General features: G+C 48.3%; 2 protein-coding genes across 7 annotated transcripts in view; one reads left to right on the top strand and one right to left on the bottom strand.

Annotated features, from left to right (window-relative positions):
- Kank (KN motif and ankyrin repeat domain-containing protein 2 kank) overlaps positions 1-19,313 on the bottom strand; it is an 89,608-nt gene that overhangs the window by 25,527 nt on the left and 44,768 nt on the right. For 3 of the 6 annotated variants that reach the window (XM_077693302.1, XM_077693306.1, XM_077693303.1), the window contains exons 2-8: positions 9,721-9,770; positions 8,819-8,869; positions 8,590-8,727; positions 4,386-4,525; positions 3,540-3,704; positions 1,285-1,507; positions 51-172 (exon numbers count right to left, since the gene is read on the bottom strand). In XM_077693302.1, coding sequence (XP_077549428.1) covers positions 51-172; positions 1,285-1,507; positions 3,540-3,704; positions 4,386-4,525; positions 8,590-8,727; positions 8,819-8,869; positions 9,721-9,727 — 846 coding nt within the window. In that variant the 5' untranslated portion in view covers positions 9,728-9,770. Of the gene's footprint in view, positions 1-50; positions 173-1,284; positions 1,508-2,305; positions 2,524-3,539; positions 3,705-4,385; positions 4,526-8,589; positions 8,728-8,818; positions 8,870-9,720; positions 9,771-19,313 lie in introns of those variants that run through there. The other 3 variants (XM_077693304.1, XM_077693305.1, XM_077693307.1) reach the window with 2 other exon arrangements.
- LOC144162675 (uncharacterized) overlaps positions 1-19,313 on the top strand; it is a 108,927-nt gene that overhangs the window by 45,420 nt on the left and 44,194 nt on the right. The gene's annotated exons all lie outside the window — the stretch shown is intronic.

The raw sequence follows: 19,313 nt of genomic DNA, 5'->3' as shown, positions 1-19,313 counted from the left end.
ACAACCTGCCACAATGACAGCTGCACGGCAAGCAGTCCTACACGACTTACATCAGGAACAGCACTAGATGAGTTGGTCGACAAAGAAGATACGGAGCTTGTAGAGCCACTCCTTGAACGTGATGGGCCAAAGACCATGTCCAAGATTTCCTTTGCCTTCCGTTGCTCCGTATCTGGCCAATAAAAACACAGTCCTGGTGATGGCATCGGTTCTGAATTGAAACGGCAGCACTTCACTGGGTTACGTAGTTTGTGCAGTGGTAAAAATTGATAGAAGGTTAATAATCAGTGGCACCAGCGTGCGTTCTTGGCCAGTCAAAACGAATTTAATCGTAGTTGAAACGAAGCACAATTAAACAGAAGCCTAGCCTAGGGTGAATGGCTGACTTTGACCTTATATATTAAAAGAAAAAAAAAAAGACTAGGAGAATTTCAAAGCAAACGGGCACGACTGCACCGAGGGTCAACAATATCACGTGAGCGCTACTGATAAAGGCGATGGTTGTGTGCCCTCTTTCAGCCCTACCTCTTGCTTGTTATTTAGCTTCTGATGTCATTAAGGTCATGTGCCCGCTCTAAGACAACAAAAGGTACACCTTTGAATTCTGTGCATCTATTTTTCTTTATCTTAACATTTTATGATCCAGGCCAAAATGTGTACATACATTACCACATTTGAAGTTCCTGAACTTCGATTGATTGATTGATTGTAGGGTTTAACGCGCCGACGCAACGCAGGCGATGAGGCACGCCGTAGCATTTAATTTTCCCGGAAGGCCATTGGATCACGAGGAGGGACATCTTTCGTTTGATCCTGCAATTTTTACGTGTCACAAGCCTCAGTGAGGCATGGTGAATTCCCGCGCATAGCGGTAAAAAGGTGCTGATCGGGTGAGCAATTGCCAGCATACCACGCAAGGCTAGGTCCACCCGTCAATAAACATCACCACCACCACCACCACCACCACCAGGGCTCCGGATTAATTTGGACCCCCTGGGGATCTTTAACGTGCGCCGAAATCTCGTACACACGGGCATTTTTGCTTTTCGCCTCCATCAGAAAAGCGACCGCCGCGGCCGGGAATCGAACCCACGACCTCGTGCTCTTCTGAACTTCGAGGGTCGCTTTATAATAAACCACTTTGGGCACAAAGTTTCCCTTTCAGTAAAAGCATTACAGAGGCCAGACCATGAGTGTTTTGAGAGCATGCAATGGTCAGCCACCAAGTAGCACGACAAACTGCTCTCGAGCATCCTTTTTTGGGAGGCGAATAACGATTCTCACCAGCATCCGGAGACACTGTGGCCGAGTCTGCATACTTGGGCGCGTTTTGCAGGAGGTCGACCTTTTGCAGCTCGCGCTTGATGCCGCGGCCGCCGTCTTCGAGGTGACCATTGCCCAGGCCTTTCTCGTGGCTGTTGAGGACGTCTTCGAAGTTGCGGAAGACTTCGTTCAGGGTCTCGTCGTTCGATGCAAGCAAGTCCGGTGGCGGCGCACTGGGAAGCGGCTGCAAAGGAGTCGCGTAACCTTTGTGCGGGAACTAACAGGAACAAAACACCAGAAAGTACTATTCGCTGATCAAGAAATTGTCTGCCTGTACAACTTGATGCCTTGTATGTAGCCCTTCTCAGGGTTACAATCGTTGAAAGCTCCCCGTACATGCAACGACATAAAATCAAGCAAAGGCAATGTAGGCAAAGGCAAAGGCAAAGTAGGCAAAGGCAAAGGCAAAGTGAAGAGAAAACATGAACAAGCACTAAGGTGAAGAAATGCGCACCTTTCCCACAAAAAAAGAAAAAAAGAAAACACAAGACACTCAAGTTCAAGCAAAAAATATGAGACGGAAACAAATTTCAGAGCCAGAAAGTGCACTTCTGAGAGAAATAATAATAAGAAAGAGAATTGTCGCTGGGGACAAAGCAGGGAAGAGCAAACAAAGAGCACATGAACGTAGACCCTTTGTCAAAATTTTCTGGGTCAATCCTAAGCCTTCTCGCCCACAACGAATTAAAAAAAAATAGGCTTTACCTTTACTTATGACAGAAATATCGTGTGACAATAAGAAAAAAAACTATCTTCTCTAGCTTTCCTGCATAAAATGTTTCAGCCTCGCTTGAGACGTATGCTTGTACATTGAATTATTTTTGCGACCTGTGTGTTTCCGGCTTGGCCTAGAAAATTTTGACAAAGACTGTACATTCAACCAAACTACAAAAGAAAGTGATCCGCACAAACATGAATGAACACTGAAACACTGGGAGATCACGAGTACAGAATGGTATAGCGACGGTTCCCTGGCACCAACCTCAAAATCCCCGAGGCCGCTGCAGATGCCAACACACCGAACAAACCATGAGGGCCTCTTTGACATTGCAGCCTTTGCCAGTTTAGACGGAGCTCAACCTTGACTTCCACACTACGAAATGAACCTTACACACTTCGACGCACACCATTTTCGAACACAGCCTGTGAAAGAGCGACGACAACTCTGCCACAAGGGCTTATACACAAAGCATTGCCTGGACTGCTTTCCAAAGTTGCGGCAAAACTGACAGCCAAGCCCTCCCTATCGATCCCCTTCCATAATCTCATGCTGATGCAGGCTGGCCGCGACACCCATTGAAGCAGCTTGCGCGTTATCGCTGGCAAAACATTGGCCTCAATGCTGGGGAGATAAAAGAGCGGATGCCGTACATCATTGACTGATAACAGTGGTGGGCCACTTACAGCAGTTCAATGTAATCCAGGAAGAAGAGTGTTTTGCTTTGAAGTGGCCACGACGTGTATCGAGTACACAAGCCACATAAACAAGATAAGCTGCCCCAGAAGGAAATCTACCTGGATAAAGGTCAAGGCATCACCTACACACCATCCAATGATGAAAGTATATAGATAAAATCATTCACGGAGGGAATGCAATTACAGGTAGCTAAACTTCTAACTAAAAAAGAAAACCTGGCAAAGGTAAGCTCAACCTCAAGTACTGTAAGAGCATCAGGCTAAAGATAAGAAAGCATTGCTTATTTTCGTCGGCAGCACAAAGACATTAATCAGAGTGAGCAACTGACCAACCATGACAGACAGACAGGTGGACAAAATGAGATAGAGAGATAGAGAGAGATAGAGAGAGAGAGAGAGAGAGAGAGAGAGAGAGAGAGAGAGAGAGAGAGAGAGAGAGAGAGAGAGAGAGAGAGAGAGAGAGAGAGAGAGAGAGAGAGAGAGAGAGAGAGAGAGAGAGATTGATTGATTGATTGATTGATTGATTGATTGATTGATTGATTGATTGATTGATTGTAGGGTTTAACGCACCGACGCAACGCAGGGGATGAGGCGCGCCGTAGTGGTGGGCTCCGGATTAATTTTGACCACCTGGGGATCTTTAACGTGCGCCGAAATCTCGTATACACTAGCGTTTTCGCTTTTCGCCTCCATCAGAAAAGCGGCCGCCGCGGCCGGGAATCGAACCCACAACCTCGTGCTCAGCAGCGCAACGTGAGATAGAGAGAGACTGTCAGGCGATGGGAACAGCACCGGCCCACCTTTGTGCAGGGCGGTTCACTCTTCCTTGGGGCAGCAATGATTTCGTCCTGCTTGGCCGATTCGCTGTCGAGCATGCCAAGGTATGCCTGCAGAGACTTTCGCTGCCGGCGGCGCTCTCGGCACTGGTGTCGAAGTTCATCCATGTTACTCCTTGCCGCCTGAGCCTGGGCAAGGGGCCAAGCATGACAGGCCACTGTTGAAGCGACTGGCAGAAGGCACCACTGCGGTCGTGTCCTTCCATTCTTTTTTTATGTGGTGACTTATGACATTATCATAGCTTTGTAAGGTGGCACCTAGTTAAATAGAAATACTACTCAAATGAAACAGCAGTGCAAGAAGTGTTTTTTTTTTTAATGGGCTTTCTTAGAGGAGTTTCTCCTGAGGACACAGAAGATCAGTAAACGATACCACTATATACCCACTATCATCATCATCCCCATTGTTACAGCTCCATGCCAGTGCCTGCTATTGTTCAGAATCGGCCAGGCCTGTTTCGTTAGCACCTACACCTCCGTTGCCAGGAGTGCTGGGGCAATTGTGAACCCAAGGTACACCACCTCCGCACTTGAACACGAGAGGAGGTACAGAACTGCACTCACAAAATCAAAAGAGAAGCATTGCACTGTACAAATGACGTAGTACCACAAAACTGATCCCTCTGCACTGTGTTGCACCATTTTCAGTCACATGCTTTTTACACAGCACAAACTCTGCCACAGCATTCTGCGAGCGCCTCGTCCGAGAAGGTTCAAAGGAGGCCCCACAGACGCCCCTTCAAGCTGAGCCCTTGCAGTGCCTTCCGAGTGTGAGGCATGAGCAGAGGGGGCAGCAGTGCAGCCACTGACCTTTAGAGAATCACAGAACTGCACAAAGTCCAGGTGGATATGGTAGCCATAGGGGCAGCAGTTGCAGCGTGAGCCCTCCCGCGTCTTCAACTCGGCCATAAGCTGGTCATGCAGCATCCCAGGAGTCCACGTGTGGTACCCTGCAACAGTCCACAGAGGCACACAACACTCGTGGCGTAAAACTTTGTTCAAATTGAAAAAAACTAGACTTCAGTACCTTACTCGGTGTCATTTAAGCCACGAAAGGCGTTTTTTAACAAGAGATAATGCAAAAATACTACTAAGAAACTCAAATTTCATGCTACGTGTTATGGGGAAGAGTGATGTCACATGGGCCATGAATAAAACGTTATTTTAAGTGTGTCAGACATTAGCATTCGAGTAATGCAATCAAACATAACTATACTCGGTTACAACTCAAGAATGGCACCACCTCATGTAGTGCATCACTCCGCCAAAGCACCGGACCCGTGACGTCAGTGCGCGTGCGTTTTGAAAGGGGTTTGCTATGAATGCGTGATATCGTCTGCCTTGTCTCACGCAGTTTGTTTGTCATCACTGGAGTCGTTTATAAGCATATTAAGTCCAACAAAACACGGGAACGGCTCACGCCGTGTTCAAAATATTCCCAGTAATGCCCTACTTGCGCCGCGCGGAGAAACATCCGGCTACGGTGATAAGGCACAGCGGCAACTTCCGGTGCCGTTCTTAAGTTGTCACCGAGTATAGAGGCCTCACTACAATCGTCAAGTTGTGTTTCTTAACAGAGGCTTTAGTTGGTGCTGCCAATCGCACAAACAAGACTCTGCGATGTCATGGAGAAACCGCCACAGCCAGTGGCTAGGGAGTTGCCACTGCTTCACGTTTCCTTTAATATCGCAATCCTTTGCTCGAGGTTTGCAATAAAATTGGTATCATTTTTACCGGGACAAAGCTGTCTTTCGAATGAACCAAACTTGTACTTTGTCTTCATGGCCCCTTTAATTAACCAGTGAAACTTTTAACTTTACACAATTTACAGCAGCACCCAACACCCTCACCTCCGGTTTCTGTGTGAGGCCAGCCAGGAGAATCTAAGACAGCGATAACCCGCAAATTCGTTTTGCAAGAGACGTGCCTATAGAACTTCGAACTTGCAGGGCCACTCGTCTCCCTATTCTTAAGCAGGTTTTTCAGTGATTGCACTGTACTTCGTTCCACTTGGTACGAGTTCTGAATTCTTCCGTGCTGCACTTGTGAGCCCCAAATATTAACAGCAGAGCTGTTTAAGCCTGAGCTTGGTCTGTATGAGTTCACAAAAAATACCAAGAAAAAATACTGAGTGCATGTGAGCGTGTGCCTCGTGAGGCGCACCCGGCGTCGGCCAGCTCGACCTTCAAGAACAGTCTACCCAGCATTCATGTCGTGACCTCTCACATGCTCTTCTTCTCACCAGTTCACGTGCATTCGCGCCTGAAGAGGGGAGCACAGACACAGAGTTCGCGCTACAGACGCCGGGTTCACGAAGCTGGTTGCTGCCAGTTCTATCGCAAGCTAACATGGTTCACTTTGGGAGAGGTGTGCAAGCCTGCGGATAAAACGATCTGGGCCTGACAGTCGCAGAGAACTTTCAGCGGCAAGTTCGGAAATCCACGTTAGGTGCAATAGGCGGGTCTCCGACAAAGGGAGAAGGGCCGCCAGCTCTGCTGTTTCTCCAGCCTTGCACCACAAGTGCCAGAAGCGCCATTTTTTTAACTTTGTTTTCCAAGAACCCCACCTGTGGCCTCTGCTAAATTCATTCACTCGGTCACATTGCTCTGCTGCCACAACACCTGCATATTTACCCATAAAGGCAAGACCGGCACAAATGTCACACTGTCGCACTGCTTTTGTGGTGTCACATTGTAAACATTGGCAAAGAAAGCCTCGCATTGTGGCAAGCTCGGAAACTTTTTGGATTAACTTACCAATAAATTAACTTCCCGGCATTTCCTCCCCGCACAAAATCCTGAAGCATACTTTGCGCGCTCTGAGAGACCCCTGTCATGCCTTTTGGGCTCCTTAATCTGGTACTTTAGGCATTTTATAGAAGCCTCCAACCACACTTCCACAACGAATTGAAATCAGTCAATTGGTACATAACTCATTCCTTACGGCGCCACACGCCATCGGACATAGAGTTCCGATGATTTCAAACGTTCCGTGAAAGCCAAAAACGGCGCCTTGCAGACATCTAACGCCTCCTGATGGCGTATTTATTGACAACTCCTTTTTCGATTTTATCATGTTTTGTTGACATTTCGCGTGCGGAGACTGCGCCGAGAGTGAAATTTGAACTCGCAATAGCATCTAGTTGTGTGAAAATGGTGTCTGCTTTACACCGGACTCTGTAAAAACGGGCAGGTGTGGCAGGGACTTCGGCTGCTGCTGCTTCTGATGATTTTTGTTACCCCTGATGCAGCGACGACTCCACCAACGATGTGGATTCGTTGAATTTTAGTTCTAATGAAGACGCTCCCATTCAAATGCCTCAGACTACGACAGGTGCTGTCAGGTAGTTTTGTTTTTGACTTCGCACTGTATTTATGAACAAAACGTGCTTCCTATCTGACGACTGTGGCTTTGCTTTTTACCACTGCTTTTACCATTGCTTTTACCACTGAAGTGATAAGGATTTTGTGTGAGAACACAAAAAAGTATGCTTGGATGCATATTTTTGAGAGACCAACTTACCTTCCAGTGGCTTCGCGGAGTGACACAGCCGTCAGTTACGCTAGGTTGACGGGCTCGCAAAGATCCAAAACTTTGTGTAGAGCTAGAGTACTTCTTAAGAATCTGAGTTGGACGAGCCGCAACTCTGCGCCGGCTTCGTCGCGAAGTGCAGTTTGTTGAAAGTTTACGTGGCGGCGCTGCGATCGCAGTGGATTGAAGGCCCCTAAGTGTATTGGGTTGTGCTGATGAGAACTGCAACCGCCGGCATAAGGTGGCCACATATCGGAGGTCCCGCAGTTGTATTTGGTCATTGCTGTGCAGAACCGCTGCTGCTGTTTATCTCTTTGCATTGAGTGTTGTGATGTGATGAGCCTTCAGTGTTTAATTTCAACGTCCTCAGCATGCCTAGAGCCTTTGCTACTTTTACGTGCCGGGATGCCGCACCGGCTACGCAGGTGTCAGAGCTGTAAAGGCTATCACACCTTAGCATTCCGAGAGATGAAGCTCCAAGATCACCCTAAGAAACAAAACTGCGCGGTGTGCGTGCTGCACTTCGAGTACCGGTACATACAGCGTGAGTGCACGCACGTTATCGATGGTAAAGAAGTGAGAATCGCCCGTGGCACGCCCAGGATGACACCCAATGTAGAAGCATTTGTGCGAGGATGCGCCCCTCGCAGGAGTCATGAAGATTGCATTAGTTTTTCAAGTGGCATAGCATTAAGTTGCCATAAACAAACGTGTTGACCAGCGGCTGCTTGTTCTGCTGACGCGGCGGTTCTTCTGTATCACGGGATGCTGCTGTTAACAGTCAAAAAGTTTGTAGGCTCACTTCAGTGCCAATGTTTTTGGCAAAGGGCTTGTGTTTTTAGAATCTGGTTGGATACATTTGCTAGCAATGTTGTGCTATCGACCTATAGTTCCGCCGAAAGCAGTCTACCACCCGACTATAAGTAAGTACGCTGGACAGAAGCTTTACGTTTATTCAATGCCCGAATAATAGCGTTAATTGCTCTAATAAAACATCAGACTAGCCTGTACGGCATATTCGCAGTATATCTGTAAAATAGCGCGTCTATTCGCGGTGTTCTGGGAAGAGCATATGCATGGTCAAAGAGGATACAAAAATCTGACTAAACTTCGGGGAGTATGTGAAAAGCTGCGCATCGCTCATGGGTGTACAGTCAAATTGAAGGTGGCAACTCGGAATATGTTTAAAGAAACAGTCGGGTTTGACAAAGTGATAGAAAAAAAAACAAAAATTTAAATTCAGTCTATAGACATCAAGAGCTTTAGGCATCAAATGCTACTCTCTTTCTTACACATGCACACACACACAGTAAACCATCGTTATATAACAAAATCACTTTACTCGAAATCTTGCTTTGTTTGAAATGGTTTATGGTTTCCACTTCAGTGCCCTAAGAGAAGTCGTGTCCACGTTATAACGAAAGTTTACTGAACATGTAGACAGATATATAGCAAAATAAAAAACAAACAAGTAAGAACGTACCCATTTTGACCTTTGTGCGCTTTGGCCTGTGATGTCTGTGGGAGTTGCGTGGAGGCGCCCTGGGTTCCCCATTGGTCGGAGTCGAGCTGGATGACCGCAAGCTCTCGAGCCTCTCTCGAAGCTCCGACTGGGTTGGGGCTGCAGGTGAGAAAACGGAATCGAGCCAATTTTACCCCCCTCCACCCATCTTCTTGCAGCTCTAAGTGGTGTGTGATGTTGCTGAGCTTACATCTGGCTTCTTCAATCTCCATTTCAGCAACTCCCCATCTGATGAGAGTGGCTGACAAGAGTAGAAATGAATAGAATAACAAAGGATGGAAGGTGCATGTGGGAGTTTGTTTTTTCCCCGTGGAAAGAAAAGTTCCCACAATGCCACGACATCCATCACTGCAGACTAGCCCTCTGGTCATAACAGCAGCAGTAATCGGTGAGCCACTATGAACATTATTATAGCATGCATTTAAAGATGGTGTCTTGAAGGAGTCATGATGCAGAACTATTGCAGGAGGCATTACCCACTCATACGTTAAAGACGTTAGTGGGCATAGTAGGTAGGATGCATACCTGCAAAGTGGTTTGCATGACCACCACAACTTATAAATGTAATTTACACAAAAAAGCACACTTGCCGGGAAGATACGCCCTAATTAAATGTGTGCACAACACAAGGTCACTATTCACAAATAAAACGACAGAGCGCACATAAATGTAGGCAATTCTTTTATTTCTACAAATGAGTAAAACTCAGATTAGTTACGCTCTGCAAACAGAAATACGGCCCCAAGATATACAGACGTCAAAGCCTAATTGGCATTACAATAAAATGCCTACCATGGGTTGGGATAAGTAAGATAAAGTACTTTTTGTACCTCCTCCGTTAATGTGAGTTTCACTATCATGCCTTCCCCTGATGTCACTCAAACCTTAGTTATTCACTTGCCATCACCCTGCCATCTCCCTAAGAGCCTTCATTGAACTTGCTTCTATGCCAATATCGAAGTTGTTTACTCAGCTGAAAACGGCAAGAGTGCCGTAGCTACGATGTCAAACATCCCAAGAGGACGAATGCAGACATGAACAAGCACTTCAAAACTACTACGAAGACGTAGCATCCAGAATGCACGAACGTACCGTACATGATGTGGACGATGCTCCTGTACTGGATACATGCAGCCTAGATTCTGCAACAGAGAAGAAAAAGAAACAAAAAGAACTTGCGGTAGCTGCTAAAACAAGCCCAGCAGCAGAAAAAGAATTTTTTTTCATCTTGTTAGGCAAGCGCATAGCCTGAAGCAGTGAAGCGAGAATGTGCAGCAAAAAATGTACGCATCCACACAAACTTATCCATTGACAAAAGCAGTCTCTCTATTAAGGCAATCGCACTCGAAGGGATCTGCGAAAGCATTTCTGGGGAACTTTGAAGCCTTCGCTGAACAGCTCGCTCGCTCGACCGTCAATTTCTGCCGATGCAAGAAGTTGGCTTCGCCGCAAGGCGGGGTCTGACAGGTAGGCTTTTTCGCACAACACTACAGCTCCGCAGAAAAGCCGAACGCACAAAAGAAGTTCGACGAGTGGGGTTTAGGGAAAATCGACTGTGTAATGCAACCTTTAAGTCAAGGGAAAAGTTTTTGAACAGGCTTTGACTCTGCGTGTTAGGATGGACATCATTTTGACCCTCTCGGTTAGAAAACATTAATTCGTTATAACAGAACAAGTCGCCGCTTAAATTCAGCACGACGAACCAGATTTATAATTCCGTTCGTTATATTCGATAATTCGCTATATCGGTGTATATAGCAATCGGGTTCGACTGTATGTCACGGAAGCTACTTTGGGGTTACCGACGAGAGAAGAACTGTTGTCTGCGCACGAAACAATAGCGAGCTTCTCCGCCGTCGCCACACGACGTGCATCTCCGCCGCCCGCACGCATTCTCAGCACCCACGACGAACCCACGGTACACGCGCGCACCCATTAATACGTGCCCTTTCAGGGGCGAGCCGGCTAGCATTCGGAATACCACACGCATTCGTCGCGCGGACGCTTTTGAGAGGGCAGACGAGCGGCCCACGACAAACATTCAAGGGCGACGGTGCACGCCACGTCACTACGTGACGTCACGGAAACAGGGGGGCGAAGGATAAAAGCAGTGCAAATGAAATTCGTTTGCGGGGAAATCGTGAGCGGCCCCGAGGCTCGACGAAGTGACTATATGTACGAGTCTGTATAGTCATAAAGAACACTACCGTAAAACTGTTCAGAGTAAAGCTTGTAAAAAAAAAATTAACAAAAAAAAGTTTTTTAACGACAGAGCAGTTTAAAACTTTATTATTTTGGTTAAGCACGTGAGAAGTTTTTTTTTACGATCTAAAAGGACTTCTTACCTCGCAAATATTTCATGTGGACAAACACCAGGACACAGTGGGCACTGGGAAACACTGGACACTGGCTGCCCATATATCACTTGACCCATTGGCGGATCCAGAGGGGGGTCCGGATGTCCTGACCCCCCCCCCCCCCCTTAATTTTGGAATTTATACCCCCAAGAAGATGAACCTTCAGGTTATAGAAGTCGAGTTGATCATTTTTCTTGTATTTTTGGTTATCCAAAACTTTGGTGAGTAAAGAAGGCTACTATCCTCATCCTCCTCATCATTATAATAACTAATAGAAGCTGACCCTCCTCTCAGAAAAAACCTGGATCCGCCGCTGACTTGACCAAGAGAGCTACCTTCATGAGCATGATTTAGGGTTGAAGTGAAGATAATAACGCAATCTTTGTATTGCTATCTATTGTAATCACAACGAAATTGCACAATTTCGGTTGCCTGTCACTAGCCCATTGAGCCATCCGGGCTCGATGCGAGTTGACAAATTAAGCGTAAACAATATATATATATATTTTTTAAAATAGATCACCTTTCATTCCGCCAGAACGGGAAGATCGAAACTATCGAAGTGGCGATAGAACTCATGCCCTCCAACAAGAACACCATACGAGGTGTCATCCGAGTAGACCCGAATGAAAGTAATGAAGCAATCCACAGCTGGATTCGATGTGAACAAGCTGAAGTTCTTCGTGTCCAGAAGATCGGCAAATCGGACAGAGCCATTCTTACATTTAACTCGACTACCTTGCCGAGAGTAGTGAAATACTACATGGAACTGGTACGCGTGGCTGAGTACCGCCCCAAAAGGTTGGTGTGCTTTAACTGCCACAGTCTGGGACACATGTCCAAGTACTGTCCGTCACCCAGCGTGTGCAAAGAATGCGGTCGCACCCACGCTGCTGAAGGAGAGTGCGAGTCCACGACCTTTTGCGTCGCGTGTCAAGCAGATGGTCACCTAGCGGTTAGCAAAGTCTGTCCCAGTCGCCTTCCCAAACAGGAAGACAAAGTGTCTAAAACGGACCCTCAAAACGATCAAGAACCCAAACGCAGCAGTAAAGCCTTGCATCGACATGTCACTAGTGGTGTCTCCTGGGCTACCGCCGTCACAGGATCCACCCAGAAAGCCGGCCATAACCCCATAATGCCGCTACCGAATGACCATCCAATAGTGCTGGAAAATTCGCAGCTAAAACAAAACCTTCAGGAGCTTCGTTCGGAGCTCGAGGCATTGCGTAAAGAGCTTGCATTCCTCCGAAGAGCGGCTACACGTCGTCAGTCTGTTTCCCCTTCCCAATCTGCACCTAAATCTGCCCGACAGAGCCGTTCTCGCATTTCACGCAAAAAAGCAGATGTAGCTTCGCAATCGACAGGCTTCAACTCCATGCCTTTCATTACTCAAGAAGTGTTGGCGCAACGAGAAGCGCAACTAAAGTTTGAAGCATCCAAGGAATGGCAAAAGGCTTTCGACAATATTGCGGATCTTCAGGGCCAATTTACCACTCTGAGACAAGACATACAGAAGATCGTGGAGGAAATGCACAAAGTCACACAAATGGTCACTCCGCATACTACGATATGTAAAAATAAGCCGCCTCAATAGATGCCCCACTCGATGCCCCCAAGCCGTTTAATAATGCAATGGAATTGTCGTAGTTTCACTCAAAATGGACCGCTACTCACCTCACAGATATCTTCAATTTGTCCACTCGCCGTACTTCTGCAGGAGACGAGAGGCTCATGTAGGATTCCCAACTATACAACGTACATGGATCCTAAAATCACTTACACCCCCAAAAACCCGGCGAAAGTTCCAAATGCACCTGGACAGACAGCCGTGTTGGTACATAATTCTTGCCAATCTGTTCAGCACCGATGGGATGCAGCAAGTAATCCTAACAGAGAAGTCGTCGTCGTTCGCATTGAACCGCCACGTGGCAAACCTCTGCTCGTAGTATCAGTCTACTACCGGCCGCAATGCAACTCAGGAACAAGGGACTCATATGATTGGATTTCGCATATATTTTCTCTAAATTTTAACGGCCCAGTTATTATTGGTGGAGATTTTAATGCTAAAAGCACACTATGGGGTTACTCCCATTGTGATCTCCGTGGAAAGCTTTTGCAACAAACGCTGGAATTTAGCCCCCTACAACTGTGCAATGAACCTTTCGTTCCTACTCGAGTCGGTCTTCACAGCTCACAACAAGATACCACTCCGGATCTTACCATCGCTACACCGGGCATAGTAAAAAGATGGCAGGCCCTGACGTGTACGTGGGGCAGCGACCACTTCCCGATTCTAATCCACCTAAACGGTAAAAAATTACGCACTAAGAATACGTATACTGCCGTCAACTGGAATGTATTCCGTTCACTATTTCATACGGCTCCTCAACCTGACCTATCTGAGTTTGTCGCCACCCTGAATGAAGCACGCAGCTTGGCTCTAGAGTCCGTGACTAGTACCGTCGAAGTCGATCTACCGGATGCGCACATGCACAGACTCCTGCGTACTGCTGAACGCCTCACAAAAAAATATCGAACACACGGAAAACGCCACAAAGATCTCATGAAACTTAAACGCCACTACAAGAAGATAAATGAATACCAGAAAATTCTTCAGTCTGAAAATTGGCACAATCTCTGTCAACGCCTTGGACAGGAGAGAGGTCTTTCGCGCCTATGGGGCCTTTTTCGAAGTCTAAGCGGTCGAGCAAAGGCAAGACTGCAGATCGTACAGGAAATGTGCTTGCACTATGACTACCCTGAAGTTGAAAAAACTCTTATAACGACCTTTTTCCCCCATGCTACTACCGACAAAGCGGCTCTTCGTCCCCTGCCTGTTATCGAGATTCCTACGACCCTTGGAGACCTCGACTCCCCATTCACTTTGAGCGAGCTCCAAGTCGCTATGTCACAGGGAAAGCCGAAGTCAGCACCAGGTCACGACCGAATTAAATGGCAGGATGTCCGTAACCTACCACCTAATGGGCAAGAGGCACTTTTGGCTCTCGTAAACCAGTCCTGGGACACTGGAGAAGTTTCTGAGCATCTCAAAACGTCGATTATTCATCCTATACCCAAGCCGGGCAAAGACTCTCGTAAACCCGAAAACCTTAGGCCTATTGCATTAACCCCTGTCCTATGCAAATTAATAGAGCGAATGATCAATAACAGGCTTCAACATTATCTCGAGACGACTGGTTGGTTTCACCCGGCCTTAACTGGCTTCCGCCCTAATTTGGGACCGCACGACTATCTTTGGCTTCTCCGTCGAGTAGTGAACCGAACATCCCGCAAGAGTACTCCTGACTACATCGTCGCTCTCGATATTCACAAGGCTTTCGACAACGTCAGCCAAGAGGGCATACTCCGAGAATTGGCCGCTGCCTTCCCCAGTAAAAAGGCGCAGAAATGGGTTCGTTGCTTTCTAGAGCACCGACCCATTCGTCTCAACCCGCGGGACGCAACGCCCACAACCTACTACCTTGACAGAGGCGTTCCTCAAGGCTCGATTCTTGGACCTCTACTATTCAACCTGGCTATGAACCGCGTTGCTCGCACACTCGAAACAGACTCTGCTGCACGGTTCGCCATGTATGCAGATGATATCGTCGTGTGGACAGAAGCTGCCGACTATGACTCCAAGGAAGGTATGCAAATTGAGCTTCAAGCTGCTGTGTTCAGCTTGGAGCGCACCCTCGCTACATTCAATCTGCAATTATCTCCTAATAAGACGGAATTCCTCAGCGTGGACGGCAAGCGCGCGACGAACCCGGATCAAACCATCGAACTTCAAGTGGCCAACAAGGTTATTACCTCTAAAAATGGCATTATTAAGCTCCTGGGGTTGCAGATAAGCAGCTGTAATAGTCCTGCTGCGTGGATTCGCCATTTAAGAACAACTTAGCGCTCCACATTACACTTAATAACTCGAATCTCTGGGAAATATGGCGGATCCCGTCAGAATGCATGTCTCATGCTTGCTCGTGCCGTTGCGCACGGACGACTGACGTACGGGTTCCCCGTTTATGAATTGCGTCCCCGCCATTTAAACGAGCTGAACATCCTCAACAGACATCTAATCCGTACCATCTCGGGGCTTCCACTCCATACCAAAACAGACGTACTGTCGGAAGCAGTTTCGCTTCCCCCCATCGCTAACCTGGTAGAGGAGACGACACTCCGCTTTCAGAAGCACCTTGAACACGTGCCTCAAGGACAATCTATTTTGAAGTGGGACACATTAAACAGTACTTTTAATGCTGACACTTTTCCACCTGCTATTCCACCCTGGGAGCGACCCGCCCTGGGCCACCTCAGGCGCCGACCCATTTCTCGCCGTAACCGCGCCGTACGGGAACAATATGTCCGCACTCTCGCCAACGACAAAGCTCCCGATGAAATAGACATTTTTACCGACGCATCCATCAACGGAACAACAGCAGCGGTGGCCTGGACCTGCCCTGACGTCCCCCAGCTTAATGGCTCTCGCAATATAACAAACACATACGGTCTCACTGATGAAGCCGAACTTTTCGGAATCCTCGGCGCCATTCAGGCCATACAAAGTGCGACCTCATTTATCACCACCAACAAGTTCCGTGTCATCACTGACTCCCACATCGCTCTACGGGAACTGAACAGGTCCTTCTCTCCCAATTCTACGGCCACCAACATTCTTTACAAAATTCGTGACCTCACTCACGAAGGGTTCAAGATACGCCTGGTCTGGACTCCTGCTCACACATATGGAGCGGACGGAAACCATTCGGCGCATAATGCTGCCCGGGAGTGTTTACGCAATCCTTCCATGGTTCCCGTGTCCATCCAAGGAAGACCTGAGCCCCAACAGGCATGCGAAATGGACTGGCAGCAAAAATACCGTCGAATTAAGAACCTCAGCCGGCAACGGCTTGCCGACGCCTCACCACCTGGTTTTCTTGCTCCTCTACAGTCCCTGCCAAGAACAGGAGAAATTTTCGCTAATAAAGTCTACGCTGACTCGGCCTACACTCCGGACGTCATCTCCAAATGGACAACGCATAGGCACCTTGCTAGTCCTCGGTGCCCCTACTGTGGCAGCAACAATACACCGAATCTTTTCCACCTCATCTGGGCTTGTTCAGCTTACTCGACTGACCGCGACCAGTTCCTTACGACGCACGTACGCCCGACGACTTCTGAAGAACACGTCCAACACGTCAGAAACAACCCCCAAATTTTACAGAAGATTACAGAATTCGGTCTCAAAACAGGTCTCTATAAAGTAGTATGATGGCGGATCGTTCACCCTCTCTCTAGATGTACCCCCAAACACACCCCTTGTGGCTCCTGAACGGCTCCTTTTGGATACCCCAATCATGGTCGTAGTAGAGTGCCCTCGTCACAACTTCACCTGTGCATATCGTGCTAAGTGAACGCTCACAGTGTAGTGCAGACTTTATATGAACAATCTTCCCCTCCCCTTTTCCCCGTGCCCCACACCAGGGCCTATTGGCCTCCTCCTGTAATAAAGTCATCCATTCCATTCCATTGCACACAAGTACGTGCTGCCACCTCTTTAATTTTTGAAGGCCAGGGATCCTTTGCCTGTTGATAGATGGTGTTAAATGTCGAAAAAAAAAAAACCCAAAGTTCGAGAGAAAAAAAAAATATTGTTTGAGTAGTTGCTCCTAGGCAACACTTGGGCATCAAAGGGTAAAGCTCTTGGTTGCACCGTCCATACGCAGAACACTGGGAGCAGGCTCTGGGGAGCTCTGACCCCACAACCCAAGAAGCCGTCACGGTCAGAGCCCTGGACGTCGCGGGGGCCCTTTGGGCCTCCGCCACCCCCCTACCCTGAACCCAGTGTAAAATAAAGTGGCACTACTACTACTACTACGCAGAAAAAATATCAAGAAAACCATGAACAATCAATCAATCAGTTAAAGTTCCTATGATGCACTATCAACTATTAAGATGCACTATTAAGATGCACTACCAACCAGTGTGGAGAATATTTTAGGGCAAGTACCGTAAAACCAGTCCGTATGCACCCTCTATTCTCGCGTATGGCCTACCGCGTCATTAATACTTGGTTACACCAAGAAAATTCCGAGCACTAAACTCTACGAGATGGAAGAAGCCGGCACTGGCGCACTGCGCCATGTTACCCCGACGAACAGAATACAGCACACCCCGAGTGCACGTTCTAATATGGCCGCCCGTGAAATCATTCCTTCATCTGCCGTGGTTCGTGCCTTCCATCCTGCCGCCGCGTAACATGTTTCGCCACTATATATACGGCCATGGTTCCGGGAGAAGGTAGGGGCCCGGTTTCTCTGCTTTACGATAACGACGGCGAGGAGTTGTTTCCGCAGACACACCTGGGTCAGGCACGTAAGATCAAGTCTCTCCACCCGACCCCGTTCGCGATGGCCAGCAACGAGACTTAGACGACGAAGAAGGAGACAAAGACGAGCGCAGACGCATTCAAAAACTAAAGTACCTCTACGAAGAGATGCCTGGAACACACGACGTTCGATGACATCGAACAGTTCTGGCACCGCTTTGGCTTGCACAACGAGGGTTACTACTTGGAGATTCTCAGATCCGGAGCGAGTCGAGGTGCCAGTTCGAGCCCGCAAGACCAACAAAGGAGCTCGAAGAACTTTCTCCTGGTAAGGCCGCCAGCTGTGCTGTTTCTCCAGCCTTGTATCACTCGTGCAAGCTGTGGCAATTCTTTTGCGCGCCCAAGGTAGTATACCTGGAAGACCATGTAGGCGCGCAGCAGTGGAGGGCTCCGGAATAATGTCGATCACCTGGAGGCACGTGTGCTATGACGTTCGCCGAAATCTCTGCACACGGTCGTTTGCGTTTTCAGCCCTCATCAGAAAAGCGGCCGCCGCGGTGGGGATCAAACCCGCGTCCTTCGGGACATGAGCCACAGTGGTGGTTTCATCAGAGAGCCACATTTAGCCCGAAGCTCCTACGCACACGACAGGACGCAGTGAGGGCCCCACGCCCTTCTGCCAACAGTGCGCCATGGGAGGCAAGAATGGCAGACACCCACACGCAAGGGATGTTGACGTAGAGGCCTGGCCGAGTTGGTTCACGGTGTGCGTGTCTGTGGCGCAAGACGATGGTGCATTGTGACGACCGCTCGGGTTATTATCTGCGGCAATCGAGCTATCTGTTTATTTTTGAACTGTCAACATGTATAGTATGTCGAACAATAACATCCAGTTGTATGCAAGCCGGCGCCTGTCCTTCTTCGTCTTTTCCGCTGTTCCGCTCTTTGTTAACGAGGAGCTCACGCTGTGCGAGCTGCGAGGTCGTGACGAATGCCGCCTTCGAGGTTACCCAGCGCTTGGAAGCTACAGCCACTAATCTAGTGGCTCTATTGGAAGCTCAGCGGCAGCGGCGCGCCATGGCAGACGATTGATTTGATTGATTGTGGGGTTTAACGCGCCGACGCAACGCAGGCGATGAGGCGCGCCGTAGTGGAGGGCTCCGGATTAATTTTGACCACCTGGGGATCTTTAACGTGCGCCGAAATCTCGTACACACGGGCGTTTTTGCTTTTCGCCTCCATCAGAAAAGCGGCCGCCGCGGCCGGGAATCGAACCCGCGACCTCGTGCTCAGCAGCGCAACGCCTTAGCCACTGAGCCACCGCGGCGGGTCATGGCAGACGACACGCTGTTGGTGGCCTGCGGTCGCCGCGACTTCTCGACGTGCGGACAGACGCTCAGCTTGCCATTCTAGTAACGCTTGCAGTCATACGTGTACTACGTCGGGCGAGGAGCTCATCCCTCAGTGGGACACTACGACCCTGCAGTGACTGAAGGCGGTGGATAAGTGTATATTGACGGAACACACCCATAGCCAGTAGTCACACCGTACGCTCTCGCCAATTCCTCCGAAACAGCTAGGGGAAACTCATACCCCCGCAGCCACGTTTATTTAATATGTTTAGAATTACAGCCCCAATGGAAGAAAAAAGGTGGAACTTCGTAACGTGAAGAGCGTGACTTTTCACTTCGCTCATTAAAAAAAAAAACGGGGATGCGGACCTCACTCGCGATACTGGTCAAGGGTTCATAGGGACGGTAAGACGCCATGATGTACAAGTTTTTGATGTACAAAAGATATTTTTGCGCTCCTAGCCACGCACGCAGCACATAACGCAACAATACTGAATAAGCATACAGCATACTCTATGATGAAATAAAAAAAAAAAAGGCTTCAGCGTACTCCTTTTGAAATTTCATGTATAGGCGGTCTCGACCTACACGAGACCCCCAACGCCAGCGACCGCTTGAAAATGAATCGAACACACAAGAATGATGACT

Source organism: Haemaphysalis longicornis, unplaced genomic scaffold (genome assembly GCF_048455015.1).
Source record: "Haemaphysalis longicornis isolate Haplotype H1 unplaced genomic scaffold, Haemaphysalis longicornis Haplotype H1 scaffold_12, whole genome shotgun sequence".
Lineage (NCBI taxonomy): Eukaryota > Metazoa > Arthropoda > Arachnida > Ixodida > Ixodidae > Haemaphysalis > Haemaphysalis longicornis.
This window is presented reverse-complemented; position numbering and strand designations above follow the sequence as displayed.